Raw genomic sequence first — 15,714 nt, forward strand, 5'->3', positions numbered from 1 at the left:
AAATTATAGACCTACTGTCTTCCAAGAGTATTTCTGTACCTTGAACTCTGATGTGGCCTTGTGATGATTTGTTCTGCCAATGAAATTGCTCTGAAGGCCTGTCATTGATTTGCTATACTCTTTTTTTCTTTACCAAAGTGAGCAGCCACACCCCAGATGTATTTAGTTTCGTCAGTCTGGGTCCCAGGATGATGACAATTTAGAGCAGGGATCAGTGAACTTATTCTGTAAAGGACTAGATAGTAAATATTTTAAGATTGTAGCCCATACAGGCTCTGTCGTAACTACTCAACTTTGCCATTGCAAAGTGAAAGCAGATACAGACAGTACATGAATGGGCAAAGCTATGTTCCAATTAAATTTAATTTACAAAAACAAGCAGGATAGATTTTACCTGTAGGTTATAGTTTGTCAATCCCTAAAACCCACTGCCATCCAGTCGATTCCAACTCATAGTGACCTCCATTGGGTTTCTGAGGTGGTAAATCTTTACGAAATAGATTGCCCAGTCTTGCTTCTGTAGAGTGGTTGGTGGCTTTAAACTACCAATCTTTCTGATTAGGAGTCAGATACCTTAGGCACTGTGCTACCACAGCACCCCTCATCTAAAGCAAAGTCCCTAGCCAACTTGAAAAGGGCACATTGCATGAGACACTGAGCTTTTGTGGTTGTTTATTACTACACGGAAAGCTAGCCCATCCTGATGCAGAAATTCATTCCATTTAAAAAACAAAACAAAACAGAAAAAAAAAAAAAACCTAAACTACTGAACAGTAGCTTAGTGGTTGGTTGGCAGGCTTTCAGTAAATTGCTACTGGAGGGTGGAAAAGATCACTTATGCAGTGGCAATCCATGTTACAGAGTGACAATAGTGTCCTTTCAGATAACTTGCAAGGCAAATAAATTTATCATTTACTAAAGAAAAAGATAAAAAACAAACAAATATTTTCTGGTTGCTATTGGCTACATGTGACAGAAATATACAAGAAAGAGATGAACTCAAAATAACTGGTCCATTTCAGGTAAAAATGAAAGTGAACAAAGTTCACAAATTCAAATATTATTAGTATAGGATGAAAATACTTAATTACACGTTGCTGTTGTTGTTATGTGCTGTCAAGTCAGACCTGACTCATAGTGACCCCTCCTTGAGTTTCCGAGCCGGGATCACTACAGAAGTAGATTGTCCAACCTTCCTCCAAATTGTGGCTGGTGGGTTTGAACTGCTGGCCTACTGGTTAGCAGTCAAGTGCCTTAGGCACTACGCTACCAGAGCTCCCCATTGGAAGGTAAAAAAAAAATCCTTTAACCCAAAGGTTGATTAAAACCTAATTTAGCACCAAGGACCAAATTACTAGATAATAATCACACCTACAGTTAAAATTAATCTGAATGGATTAATTTGCCTCAGACTAGAAGTACAACTAAAGGTACAGCACTAGTAAATCTCTGGACTGGACAACTGTCTCAAGGGATAACGTACTAAGGGTGCAGTTCTTCCACCCAAACAAGAAAAGCCCTACATTATCTAGAAACTAAGTTCAAAGAGACATGGGAACAAGAAAGAAAGAAATATAGCAAATCCAGGTACACAATGACTAGATATGACTTTTAGGTCATTTCCTTTGGGAGGTGATAAGGGTATTTTTCAGGTAGGGAGGCAAGTAAACTGAACACCTAGTGACCAGATGGTATATTTACTTATGCTTAAATCCCAGAACTAGAACTACCACATGTAAAGGAAAGCAAGCAAATAAACAGCCTTGCATTTTCTCCTAGCGTAGATGTTCACAAGGGAAAAAGGAGTATTAACGTTCAAACTGCAATCCTTTTTTTGATACTGAATGTAACTTTTTAATTACTAAACAACTGTCTTAGTTCACTAGCTTTCTCGTCTTTTTCATCTGTACATACATTGCTTTTGAGGTCTGTCCTTAGAAAATAAAACAAACACACATTTCTATATTAGGGAAGTAAAGACGTAATATTACATAGTGGTTTTTGTACATAAACTTGGGTTAAATTCTGGCTTCACTACTTGTTAGGTTTGCTAGAGCAAATTGCAATATAAGTCTGATTCCTCAACAACAGTCACATATTTGATCCATGTGTCAAATTTTCCGGCAATACAACGAGAAACATAAGGACTCTTGTCACAAAGAATTTAATTTTTAATTTGTAGTATGTGGATAATTTCAGTGAACCCTATTAAGGCACAACCACCACCATGAAAGTCAAATGAGACCATGGAAGAGCTTCAATGAGAGTAAAACACTATACATTAATTCATCCAAACATTTATTGAAATGACAAGCATTTGTGCTAAGCACTAGAGATTAACAGTGAGCAAGGCTTATATGGTCCCTGCCATTATAAAGCTTACAGTCTAGCAGTGATCAATGAACAGTGACAATAAAGTATGCTAAGCATATGGGTGGGAAAGAACAAAAAGTTTAGGAAGTAGATGATTGGGGTACCTAGTCTAGAGGGCATCAAAGAAGACTTCATAGAGGAAGTGACCTATCTGAAAGATGAACAGAAGTATGTGTCTTGTCCTAAGAGCAATGGTGAAAGCCGTGGAATGATATGAACAGATATGTCATTTTGAATATCTAGCTGCAGCATAGAAAGGGATCAAAACAGAGAAATGGAGACTAGAGGGGAAGTTGTTGCTATAATTTAGGTAAGCTAATGGCCCTAGAGAGTTGAGAGAAATTGAGACAGTAGACTAATGGAAAGGTCTTTCTTTGTGACTAGACATAAGGGATGAAGAGGTAAGTCATGGATGACTCAGTTTTTGGCTTGGGCAAGGGCAAGTGAATGAATGTTAGTGTCATCCATTCAAAGAGGGAATATGAGAGGAGGAAAGGTTTGGAGGCAAGAGCAATGATAAACTTGAGGTGCCTGCCGGTGAAGCAGCAAAGAGACTTGTTAAGTTAGCAGTTAGATATATAAATTAGGAAAGCTCTAGAAAAAGAAGTTAATTCAGGAGTCATTGACATACAGCTTGTAACTAAAGCCAAGGAAAGAGATGAGCTCCACTAGGGAGATGCAGAATGAAAAGACAGCGTAAAGCAAAATAAAAAATCCTGAGCATAAATTCATTCCATTTAAAAAAATAAAAAATTTGAAACTACTGAACAGTAGCTTAGTGGTTAGTTGGCAGGCATTCAGTAAATTGCTATTGGAAGGTGGAAGAGGTAATTTATGCAGTGGCAATCCATGTTACAGAGCGGCAATAGTGTCCTTTGAGATAACTCGGAAGGCAAATAAATTATTTACTGAAGAAAAAGATAAAAAAGCCAAACAAGTATTTTGTGGTTGCTATTGGCTACATTTGACAGGATTATATAAGAGATGAACTCAGAAAATAACCGGTCCATTTTCAGGCAAAACTGAAAGTGAACAGAGTTCACAAATAAGGAAACAGGTATTTAAGGGAAAGAGGTGCCTGCAAAGACTGAGAAAGCATATCTGGAGATGGCATCTTCCCAAAGCTAAATTAAGCACGTATTTCAAGGAGGGTGGACAATAGTGTCAAAGGAGGGTAAGAATATTGAAAAGGATTTAGAAATCTTAGTAGTTTGAGTGGACATATGGGAGACTTGGGAATACAGACAAATCATTCAAGAAAGCTAGTTGGGATAGGAGATATAGGGTATTTTTACTCTATCCACAGATAAAACAGGACCAGTAACAACTATTTTATAAAAAAGGACTGCCATGCAGTTACAGAATTACTTAATACAAAAAAGAATAAAACACACACATCTTTTTTTAATGAACAAGACTAGTTTACAGCAAATTTTCTATTGAGGGTCAATTTAAAATCCTTGGATTATCTTCTACCCCCTTCTGTCAGTGACTATATGATACAACCTAATTTTATCATTGCTTTAAGCAAAACATATACTGGCACTTCACAAAACATACAAGACTTCAATATTTGAAGAACTGGGGTTAGAAAGTAGAAGCAGCTTTCAAATCTTTTAATAATTTTTTTCCAGTAACAATGTATTTGCTTTGAAAAAGAATACTCAAAGTTATTGGGAAATTACTGGTAATATTCTGTTTTTGATCTTCTTTTACTATGCTGTTTTTCCAGATATTTAAGCTTACCCTGAGAACCAAAATCTCGACTTTACCATTCTTGGTAATATATAACACTTGTTTTCCTGCCCTAAACGAATTATGTATACTAGCAGAAAGCTTTTTAACATAATTCAGTATTAATTACCGATTTAAAATGCTATTACGAACTTCTGGAGCCTATTTTTATTGAACCCTGTTAGTCAATCTCAGAAAGTCGGAATCACTCTCTCCTATTATGTATACTCAGAAGAAAGGTTGGGCAATCTACTTCCGTAGTGATACCACCTCGGAAACCCAAGGAGGAGTAAACATGAGTCAGGTCTGACTCGACGGCACATAACAACAACATTACGTATACTAATGAGTTCTGGTGGTGTATGGTGAAGGCATTTAGCTGCTAACCAAAAGCTTGGTGGTTTGAGCCCACCAGCTGCTCCATGGAAGAAAGACTATTGTCTGCTTCCATAAAGATTTATAGCCTTGGAAACCCAGTGGGGGTTGCCATGAGTTGGTATAAACTCAATGGCACTGAGTTTGGTTTGTTCTTTTTTTTTTATGAAGTATACTTGCTTTTATAATTTTATTTCTATCAGCAATTTGCCCTGTCCCTTAAAATAAGATAATCTTCATTGGGGCCTACTGGCATTTTGGGAGGGATAATTCTTCATTGTGCCAGGCTGTTCTATGCTGCAAAAGGGGGTCTTCAAGCTTAAATGCCAGCAGAACGCCCCAATAATTTGACAACCTTTGGAAGGAGAGGTTACTGCCTTTGGAAGGAGTAGGTTACACAGAATCACTGACACACCTTTGGCTCCTGGGACATCTATTTTTGAATGCTTAGACACTAGTTGTAGATTCCAAGTTGTATCATGGTACCTTGAATTTGCTTTACTAGTGATCACATAATAAAGTGCTGCCAATAGTGAAGACAGGACTTCAGCACAATAGTTTTCAAATTGTACTGGAGAGGATCTATGAGGGCAAGTTGAGTCCTGTTTCTCAGTCAGTTTTACAGACTGGGCTTAAATTTCCTTTCATGGTTAACATAAGCTTGAAAGCTTGTTTTAGCACAAAGCAGACATCTTACTAGTAATATGGAACTGCTATAATTTGTGAATAAAGCTACTTCTTAGAAGTTAACTTGTGCATTGTCTTAAACACAGAATGTGTGGGACAGTTTCAAATTCAGAATAAATCCATTTCTAGCAGCTGACAAAATCTGGTATTACATCACTTTAAAATAAAGGGTTCCCTTTAAGCAGGATTTCTTTATAAAGCAGTAATACCAATGCAAATAAAATTCAGCCAAAATATCTCACATCTCCTGATCCTGAAGCACAAAAATATTTTTTCCCTATCCTTCTTGACAGAGCTAACCTTCTGTCTAGAGTAGAAAAAAGAACGACAAATTGTCAACCATTAATAGTCTATACTTACCATGGTCCTTAAATAGGCAAGCTGATAAAGTAGCTCCTGATTTTGCAAAATCCAGTGGAATTGGATTAGTCTAAACTCCAAGTTGCATGAGGCCTCTTAAACCAGCAACTTAAAAATAATTCTTGCTCCTCTACTAAAATTTTATTGAATAACTTTCTCTTTTACTAGTAATAACACTGGGGAAGGGGGGATGAAAGGGAAGATGTCAATATTTACTTCAGAGTCAGAAATACAATACTAAAAAAATAGTATCACCCATTTTGATAGACAAAATACCTCCATTGTATGTGAGTTCTTCCTTTCCAGAACCTTTTGAACTTGCTATATGCGTTTCTGAAAATTGGTTTAAACATGTACTTAAGTAGTTGACAATTTCAGACTGATTCTATTAATTCATTAAAATAAGAGCTAAAATGTTTGGCATATATCTTCAGAATATCTTAAAAACAGACTTCTAATTCAACTCACATTATCAGTATTAAACTTCTTTAAAAACAATTATAAAAGCAAAAGACAATGACTGCCATAAAGCTAAATTTTATAAAAGGTGTTCTCATGTTTTAGTCCTGTGCTGCTTGCGGGGGGAACTTTCAGAATGAATCCCCATCAATTGTGATGTCTTGTAATCAACTTGGTGCTTTCTCACAATACAAACTAGTAAAATTGAAAAATCAAACCAATTTTTGCTTTTAGAATTGAATTCTTGAGTTTTTTAATGCTGTACTACAAAGGTTAGGAGCTCTGTAGCATAGTGCCTAAGGCACTTGACTGCTAACCAGAAGGCTGGCGGTTCAGACCCACCAGCCACTCCTCGGAAGGAAGGTTGGGCAATCCTACTTCTGTAGTGATTCTGCCTCGGAAACCCAAGGATGGGTCCCTATGAGTTGGGGCCAACTCGACGTTACATACAACACCTACAAAGATTTATGGATTAGATTCATTTCTTCCTCTCACAAGATCATCCCAATGGGGCTCCATTTCAGTTGTGGCAATTCGAAACAGAGCTTGGAGATGCTCATCTGTCAATGGCTGGCTCAAAGTATGTTGATTTCGAGTCAAATATGAAAAAGCCTTTTCACAGATTTGGTTACTATCAAACAAGGATGCCACCTTACAGGCAACCCCTTTGATAATTGGGTAGGATTCATCAGACAATCCAGCATAGAACTGCCCCAAGTCTTTGATTCTGTATTCATTCCAAAGGTTAGTATTTGACTGAAGTTTTGTTAGCTCCACCCTTACTGAAATAGGTGCATATTCAGATTTAAAGTTAAATGGATTTGAGAAAAGTTCTAAGTCCTTTTTAATGAACCTAAGGTCCTTAAAATGTCTCTCAAATTCCTTTTGTAAGCGACAGATCACCACTTGATACCTGTCAGGATCAAATATTTTTTGATCACCTTTAAGGTGCTGTTTAAGCTCATCAACAACTTCTTTGAAGGAAGTGAAGTGTGTTAAATTTTTTTCCTCTATGTGTCTCTGAAACAAATTTAGCTTAACTTCAAAAGTACAAATATGGTCAAAGGCAGCAGCAGCAAAGACTTTACTAACTCGCAGTTCTTCACTGAGTTCACGAAGGTGGTCCATAATATCGACCAAAAAGCCAAAATCACAAAGCCATTGCTTGTCCGTGAAGTGCACTGTGGTAGCCCCTACTGAAACCAAGAATGTCTCTATCTCTTTTCTTAGGGAAAATATTAGTTTTAAAGTTTTCCCTCTTCTTAGCCAATTGTTCAGACATCGTCCATTAACCCTTTCACCATGCTCCAATTCAGACTCAGTTAGTAAAGCCTGAAACTCGGGTCGCCTAACGCCGCTGGTCTTTATCAAGACTACCCATTGGGATATGGTATTTATGATCTGATTAACATCTACATCGTAGGAGCTCAACAGTTCCAAGTGAAGGAATCCTGAATAATGAATAACATTCCAACAGTTGGGGCTTACAGCCTTTTCTCTCATATAGGAGACTAATCCTGAGTTCTCCCCAATCATCCTCAAAGTATGAGTCGTGGTCAGTCCAACCATTCGCTGCAAGCTAAGCCCTGCTCTCCGTAGGGCCTCTAGGATTGCCGCCATCAAGGCACCAACACTGAAGTGTTGTGTCAGATTGATGACGGTCAGAAGCTCTTCTTGTACCTCTAAGTCGTGGTCCACGCCGCGGATAAACACCAGGAGGTAGTTCTCATAGGCCACAAAAGCTTGGTCGTCCAAGGCAAGTGAATAGGCTTTAAAGTCCCTGGCTCGGTTAAAAAGCTGACTGCGTAGATTCCTGTCAATGCTCAGGATCCTCTGCCCTGTTATTTCTGGAGATAAATCAATGCCCTCCAGGACACCTACGTGCTCTGGCAGTACCTCTCTCAGCATCACCTCTATGCACTGGTGTACAAAGTCCACCTCACCCCAGCCACGACCCTTCAAGGCCAAGAGGCGGGAGATCCCGAGGCCTGCACGAGCAGCTCTCTCCTCCGGAGTGAACGGGGCAGCCACCGGCAAATCGCCCTGACGCAGACGCTCAACCAGGGTCGCGCGCTCGCCCTCTGCCACGTACCGATCATAGTATTCGTGTTCCGCTTCGTAGTGGCGTCTGACGTCGCGTTCGCGGGTGGCTACGATGAGGCGGTGACAGACCAAGCACAGGGCCCCCTTGCCCTCTGGATGCTCCACCACCAAGTAACGTTTGGTCCACTCGGGCCGGAAAACCCGAGACTCGTCGACTTCCATCCTGCTCCTTTTGGGCGTCATCCACATTTTGCTGCAGGCCACAAGAACAAGGCGGTCTCCAGGGAGGCTGCAGAAGGTAGAGCCAAGCACCCACCTCTGCGCCAGAGCACCTCAGCAGGCGGAATACTCACCTCCTGCTAGCGCACTCTGTTCCTACTGGCTACCGATTTCGTAGTCTCTTTAGGAACGAACCAATAGGAAGAGATAGCAGTGATTTCTAGGCGCAAGCGCACATCCTGCAGGCTAGTAGACCGGTCGTTTTAGGGAAGAACAAGGGAACACAAGTACTTAAGAACCTTGACTGAGTTTTAAGCCGTCCAATCAATAGCTCCTTAGCTACTGGGAAGCGCTGCCGCTGAGGGGTGGAGCAAAGCCGCCTAAGCAGAGTGGGTGGAAGGACGTGGGTTAGAAACACTGATATGATTGGCGGAAGGGATTTCCGGTGAGCATCTCAAACGCGATCTGAGCTCCGCTGGTGCTAAAATGTCGCTTGTGGTAGGGGTGATCCGTCGGCTAGACGAGACAGTGGTGAACCGCATCGCGGCGGGTGAAGTTATCCAGCGGCCGGCTAATGCCATCAAGGAGATGATTGAGAACTGGTACGGAGGGGGCCGGGCTGAGCTCCTGTAAAAGCTACGACTTAACGGGCCTCTGCTCAAGACTGTGCGGACACGCCTTCCTGTCCTGGGCAGAGGCTTGTACCGCGCATGCCCACAGCGGCCGCGGAATCCCTGGGCGCGCGCTAAATACGGCCTTCCCAGGGTACCTTGTGTTTCTGGAGCGCTCTTGCAAGGTTCTTCCTAGACTTGTTTGGGGTGCAAGTGCTTAATATTGTTTTAATGGTCCCGTTAAGTGAGGGAATTAATTTAAAACTATACATAGAAGGTGCAAACTGAAAAATATATTAAAAGTTTTAGGTGGCAAAATAATTTCCCTCCTTTTTTCAGAGGATAGTATGAGTTCCTTGTTTATTGTTCCAGAAATCATCAATACACACATCAAGGGTACAATTCATTTTGAATTTTATTTGAACTAGATCGTCTGGGTTTTAGGACAGGCTGATGGACTTTGGTTTCTCTGTTACCAAATTAGTGACCCCCTCTTGGTAGTTTCCTGCCTTTTACATTTTGGGGTTACCTCGAAGAATCTGGTACTTCGAACTGTCACACAAACGATGAAGAGGCAAGAGTTCAAAAACGTGGAAATAAAAGTGGGTGTAGACTGTAAGCTTCAAAAAGATGCCCCATGATATACCTACATATTGTCAGATCATTTGTCTTTAACTCAATTAATGTAAATAAAATCCATAGTTTTAAAACAAAATGTTCCAGCCAAGAATAACAGATATGTAGAGGGATCTATTGTGAAAACATAAATAATCATTCAGGATAATGGGACTTGAAAGAGCTGTGGGGTAAGAGTTGAGCACGGGAAAGGAGAATTAAAAGGTAGACAAAAAGAAGGAGCACAGAACCTGGGAATGTTTTCTCTCGTGGTTGTAAAGACTGGCTCTTCTTTCTACAATGTTAGAATTGACTGACAGAACAAATTGGACCTACTGTTGTACTGTGCCAGAATAGTGTACAACAAAACTAGCCATAATAGCTCTGTGGCTTACAATTTTATAAGCAGAGATTTTATATGAAGTTCATTTATTCGTGGCTTAATATATTAATTGAGATGGCTAATAAAATTGTGATCAGGGACTCCAGAGAAGGGCCTTTAATACTAAGTAATTTATTGTCTTATTTTTGAAGAAAGTATTTTCACTGTGGGTGGTCTACAAGGGCTTTTTCTCATGTAGCCCCAGGCTATATTCATTTCTCTGGCAGGTGTTCTATGCCTATAAACCACTCTTGAAAGGCAGAAAAGATTTATTGGTTCTTAAAGCACTTTCTGCATTGCTGTTTTTCTTTTTCTCTAATTTAAATATACTTTCTAAGAGAAAAAGAAATAGAGAAAAGTATTTAAAATGTTTCTTTTTTAAATGACATCTTATTAGGAACGTAAGGCTGAATAAAATTGAAATAACATGGTAGAACTAGTTGAAAAGAGTACATTTTTTAAGAAAAAGATACGTGCTAAAAGGATCCAGTTTCTAACTTCATTCTTCTAGAGGAACAGAAATAGTGCTGAATGTCTTACTGGACATGATGATTACCCTCTGCTGCCTCCTCCCTTCCCTCTGTCACCTAAACTCGTAACAGTGAGTCCACTGAACAGATACAGTGAAGGAAAACCCTGTTGATCAGACACTCTTGTATTTATCTGTATAGTATTCTTATCTTTTGGCTCATATTAAAATTTGTGCATTAGAGTAGTTGCAGACTGATTATTTCTGTTTGATTTGCCAGTTTAGATGCAAAATCTACAAGTATTCAAGTGATTGTTAAAGAGGGAGGCCTCAAGTTGATTCAGATCCAAGACAATGGCACTGGGATTAGGGTAAGTACAAACCTCAGAAGAGCAGGGTCTTTGTGTGCTTCGTGTGATACATTGGCAGGAAGAAACAAAACCTTCTCCTGTTCTGGAAACTAGACTTTGCAGATGGGATTTTATTTTTTTAACTGAAAAATTCATAAATATTTATTGAGTAATTACTGGACACCATTGCAGGGGATATGGCAGTGAATAGGGAACTCTTGTGGTATAGTGCCCAAGGCATTTGATTGCTAACCAGAGGCTGGCGGTTCAAACCCACCAGCCACTCCTCGGAAGGAAGGTTGGACAGTCTACTTCTGTAGTGATACTGCCTTGGAAACCCAAGGAGGGGTTGATATGAGTCAGATCCAACTCAATGGCAATGGATTTTGTTTGGTTGGCAATGAATAAAATAGATGAAAATCCTTTCTCCTTTAATGTTTATATTCTAGGTGGGGGACAAACAAATTGTTGTTAGGTGCCATTAAGTCAATTTTCAACTAGTAGTGACACCATGTGACAGAGTAGAACTGCTCTGTAGGGTTTTCCATAAAAGAAGCAGAGTACCAAGTCTTTCTCCCATGGAGATGCTGGGTGGGTTCGAACTGCCGACCTTTCAGCTAGTACAGTAAATAGTATGTCAGATACTATTAAGTGTTTTGAAGAAAACAAGCAGGGAGAAGGATAGGGAGTACAGGAGTGGGAAGGGGCACAATTTAAATTGAATGGTTCAAGGAAGGCTTCCATATGGGTGTGATAGTTGAGGACAGACCTGATGGAGGTCAAGGAATGAGTCATGAGGCTGTGTAATGGATGCGTGTTCCAGAGAGAGAGAACAACATATGCAGAGGCCACAGAATGGGAACATGCCTGAGAGATTTTAGGGCCAAGGAAGCCACTGTATCTGAAGCAAAGGAAGAGTAACAGGAGATGAAGCCTGAGAGGTAAGTAGACAGATCTTGTAGGACCTTGTGGAGCCATTATAAAATTGTTCATTTTAAATAGAGGATGGCGTAGTGCCTGAGGCATTTGACTGCTAACCAGAAGGCTGGCGGTTCAGACCCCCCAGCCACTCCTCAAAAGGAAGCCTGGGCATTCTACTTCCACAGAGATACCACCTCAAAAACCCAAGGAGGGGTCGCTGTGAATCAGAATTGACTTGACTGCAGTGAGTTTGGTTTTTGAAAATGAAGTGACAGTTTAATGAGCTTTATAAGAACAACTTTGTGTGCCATGTGGAAAATAGACTGTAGATGGACAGGGCAGACGCAAGGAGGAGGCTCCTTCAGCAATCCAGGAGAGTGGTTGTGGTGCCTTGGATCAGTTTGGCTGCAGTAGGGATGTAAGTAACAGTAGGATTCTGGGTTGATTGTGAAGGTAGAGCTCGAAGAATTTGCTGATGGCGGTATATGAGGGTGCCTTAGTTTCCTAAGGCTCCTGTAACATAAATTCCACAAGATAGTGGCCATTAAAGAACAGAAATTTATTTTCTCAATATTGTGTGGTTGTTGTTATGTGCCATTGAGTCAGACGCAACTCATCGCGACCCCTCGTTGGGTTTCTGAGGCAGTATCACTGTGGCTTCCGAGGAGTGGCTGGTGGGTTTGAACTGCCAGCCTTCTAGTTAGCAGTCAAGTGCCCTTCAAATTAAGGGCACAGGCTCTAGAAGAAAGTGTGCTATCTCAGGTCTCTGAGAGAAGAGCCTTATCTCAGCTTCTGTAGCCCTCGTATTCTTTGGTTCCTTGGCAATCCTCACATGTGCTTTTATAGTATTAGCTTGTGTTTGTGTCTTAGGTTTCATTTATTTATTTATTTTATTTATCCTTTTATCACTCAGAAGTAATGGGATTTAGGGCACAACTTTTACTGATGTTGTTATTCTTGTTACGCACCTTCGAGTCATCTCTGACTCACAGTGACTCACAGTGGCACAGAACAAAACACTGCCTGGTCCTGTGCCAGCCTCATAGCCCCTACTATACCTGAGACCATCACTGCAGCCACCATGTCAGTTTATCTTGTTGAGGGCCTTCCCCTATTTCATTGACCCTCCACTTTACCAAGCATGACATCCTTCTCCAGAGAATGGTCTCTTCTGACAACATGACCAAAGTAGGTGAGACGAAGTCTGGCCATTCTTGCTTCCAAGGAACGTTCTAGCTGCGCTTCTTCTAGGACAGATTTGTTAGTTCTTTTAGCAGTCCATGGTACTTTCAGCATTCTTCGCCAAGACCACAACTCAAAAGCATCAACTCTTCAGTCTTCCTTATTCATTGTCCACTTCTCACTTGCATATGAGGCAGTTGAAAATACCATTGCTTAGATCAGGCACATCTTAGTCTTCAAGGAGATATCTTTGCTCTTCAGCACTTGCAAGAGGTCTTTTGCACCAGATTTGCCCAATGCAATATGTCTTTTGATGTCTTGACTGCTGTCCATTGGTATTGATTATAGAACCAAGTAATAAGAAGTCTTTGACAACTTCAGTCTTTTCTTCATTTATTGTGATGCTGCTTATTAGTTCAGTTATGAGGATTTTTGTTTTCTTTATATTGAGGCATAATCCATACTGCAGAGTATAGTCTTCATCAGTAAGTGCCCCAAGTCATCCTCACTTTCAGCAAGCAAAGTTGTGTTGTCTGCATATCTCAGGTTGTTATTGAGCCTTCCTCCAATCCTGATGCCACGTTCTTCTTCATATAGTCCAGCTTCTTGGATTACACTGATACGGCTTTGTTAATGTAACAGAGAAAACCCTATTTCCAAAAAAGATTACATCCACAGGTATAGAGGTCAGCACTCCAACACCTATTTTGGGGAGATACAGTTCAGTCCATAAAATGGAATGAGAAGGTAAGAATGCTTTTAAGGTTTTGGTCTGAACAAATGGAGAGAATACTAGCCATTTACTGAAACAGGAAAAATAGATTTGGAGAATTGGACATTAAGTTGGGTCCTGTTAAATTCATGATTCATTTTTGCTGGATGTATGTGTGAGACTGGAGATAAAAATTTGGGAGGTGGCTGCATTTTGATGATATTGAAAGCCATGAGACTGGATGAGATCATTCAAGGAGTGACTGTAGATAGAGAAGAGGTCCAGGGATGAAGTTGTGGGGTATGTAATGTTGCAGGTGGGGGAGATGAAGCAGAGCCGCAAAGGACACTGAGAAGGAGCAACCCAGTGAGAAAGGAGGAAGAACAAGACAGTGTCGTATTCTAGATGCTGAGTGAGGAAGTTACTGCTAATTTAAAAATACTTTACTCAAGAAGAATTTCTTCCCAAATTAAATTTTAAAAAAAGAAATCCACAGAGATTTGGGAGAATGAGTAACATAACTATTATTTTTTTTTACCTTCTAGAAAGAAGATCTAGACATTGTGTGTGAGAGGTTCACTACAAGTAAATTGCAGTCCTTTGAGGATTTAGCCAGAATTTCTACATATGGCTTTCGGGGTGAGGTAAGCTGAGCATTAAAGAAGGTGAAATAACCTGCTTGATGATATTGTCTGCTATTTGTCAGCATTTGTTTCTCAACAAGTAAAGAAGAAATGATACATTTTACATGTTAAATATATATGAATCTGAACAAACTGAATTTAATTTTTCCAGACTGAGAATTGTCCCTAAGTACTTAATGCACCATAAACAATGTTATGTACAGAAAACTACAGACATTGTGCGTCTCTTGATGGCCATACATGGCACCACCTACAAAGTTTTCTTGTCAAGAAATCAAATGTGAATCTGATGAACAGTTAAATCTAAGTAGCAGTATGAAAACACAGAGGGCAAGGGAGCATGGTAAACGTTCCTGTAGGGATGTGTCTAGTGAAAAACATTTAGACTGATGCTCCATTAGAAATTAAAAGATTTTATTGAAGGAATAATCGCATTTCATGTAATGGAGTCCCACATGGGATCTTATGAGAAAATGCAGTGTATGTTCTCCCTTGTAAGAGAAACAGTATTGCTAAAGCCAACAAAAGGAATTGGCTTCACATCAGAGAAGTGTAGGGGAAGGGAGGAACATTTACAAGGAGTTGTCAAATCACAAACTGTCTTAACAGTTCCTAGTCAAGCATTAATTCTTTATCTCCTGATACAGCTTTAACTAAATCATTATTTCTAAAGCACACTGTAAATATTTTGATATGGGGAGACTTGTGAAGCTTTTGGAATGGAAAACATTGTTTACCCGGCTCAGGGGAAGTGATGATGGCTTACACAGTTCACTCAGTGATTCAGGGAGCAATTAAGATAGCAGGTTTTCCAAGCACTAAAAAAAATCCTTCATCTAGGGAAAAAATTTTGATTCTTGTGTTTGTTATTTGAATAGTGACACGCTGACAAGGAAAATAGGCTGAATGATTTTCTTTGTTCTTGTTTGGCGCCCTCAGTCAGTTCCAACTCAGAGCAACCTTGTGTGCAACACAACAAAATAGTGCCCGGTTCTGTGCCATCCTCACAATTGTTGTTTTGTTTGAGCCCGTGGTTGCAGCTGCTGTGTCAGTGCATCTCGTTCAGGGTCTTCCCCCTTTTTGTTGACCCTCTACCAAGCATGATATCCTTCTCCAGGGCCTGGTCCTTCCTGATCCTCCTGATCATACGTCCAAAGTACATCAGACAAGATCTCGCCATCCTCATTCTGAGGAGTATCCTGGTTGTACTACTTCTGAGACAGATTTGTTTTTCTGGCAGTTCATGATATATTAAATATTCTTCACCAACACCATGATTCATGTATTCTCTGGTCTTCCTTATTCATTGTCCAGCTTTCATATGCATATGAGGCAATTGGAAATACTATAGCTTGGGTTGGACATACCTTAGTCCTCAAAGTGCCATCTTTGCTTTTTAACACTTTAAAGAAATCTTTCCCAGCAGATTTGCTCAATGTAATACTTAGCTGATTTCTTTTTTTTTTTTTTTTTAATTTTATTTTGATTTGGGTGAAGATTTACAGAGTAAATTCACTTTTCATACACAGTTCACATAATACACTTTGTCTCATGTCATTGACCAAAATTTACAATGCA

At 40.0% G+C, this 15,714-nt stretch overlaps 2 protein-coding genes across 2 annotated transcripts in view; one reads left to right on the top strand and one right to left on the bottom strand.

Annotated features, from left to right (window-relative positions):
- Positions 1 to 6,453: 6,453 nt before the first annotated feature.
- EPM2AIP1 (EPM2A interacting protein 1) lies at positions 6,454 to 8,280 on the bottom strand. Its single transcript, XM_007945682.2, has one exon. The coding sequence runs from the start codon at positions 8,278 to 8,280 to the stop codon at positions 6,454 to 6,456; it is 1,827 nt and encodes a 608-aa protein (XP_007943873.1).
- Positions 8,281 to 8,736: 456 nt separating this feature from the next.
- MLH1 (mutL homolog 1) overlaps positions 8,737 to 15,714 on the top strand; it is a 65,353-nt gene continuing 58,375 nt past the window's right edge. The window contains exons 1-3 of the mRNA XM_007945683.2: positions 8,737 to 8,852; positions 10,608 to 10,698; positions 14,038 to 14,136. Of these exons, the coding sequence (XP_007943874.1) occupies positions 8,737 to 8,852; positions 10,608 to 10,698; positions 14,038 to 14,136 (306 nt within the window). The remainder of the gene's footprint in view (positions 8,853 to 10,607; positions 10,699 to 14,037; positions 14,137 to 15,714) is intronic.

The sequence above is a fragment of the Orycteropus afer genome, unplaced genomic scaffold (genome assembly GCF_000298275.1).
Source record: "Orycteropus afer afer isolate SDZICR_OR568_19922 unplaced genomic scaffold, OryAfe1.0 scaffold00142, whole genome shotgun sequence".
In the NCBI taxonomy this organism is placed as follows: domain Eukaryota; kingdom Metazoa; phylum Chordata; class Mammalia; order Tubulidentata; family Orycteropodidae; genus Orycteropus; species Orycteropus afer.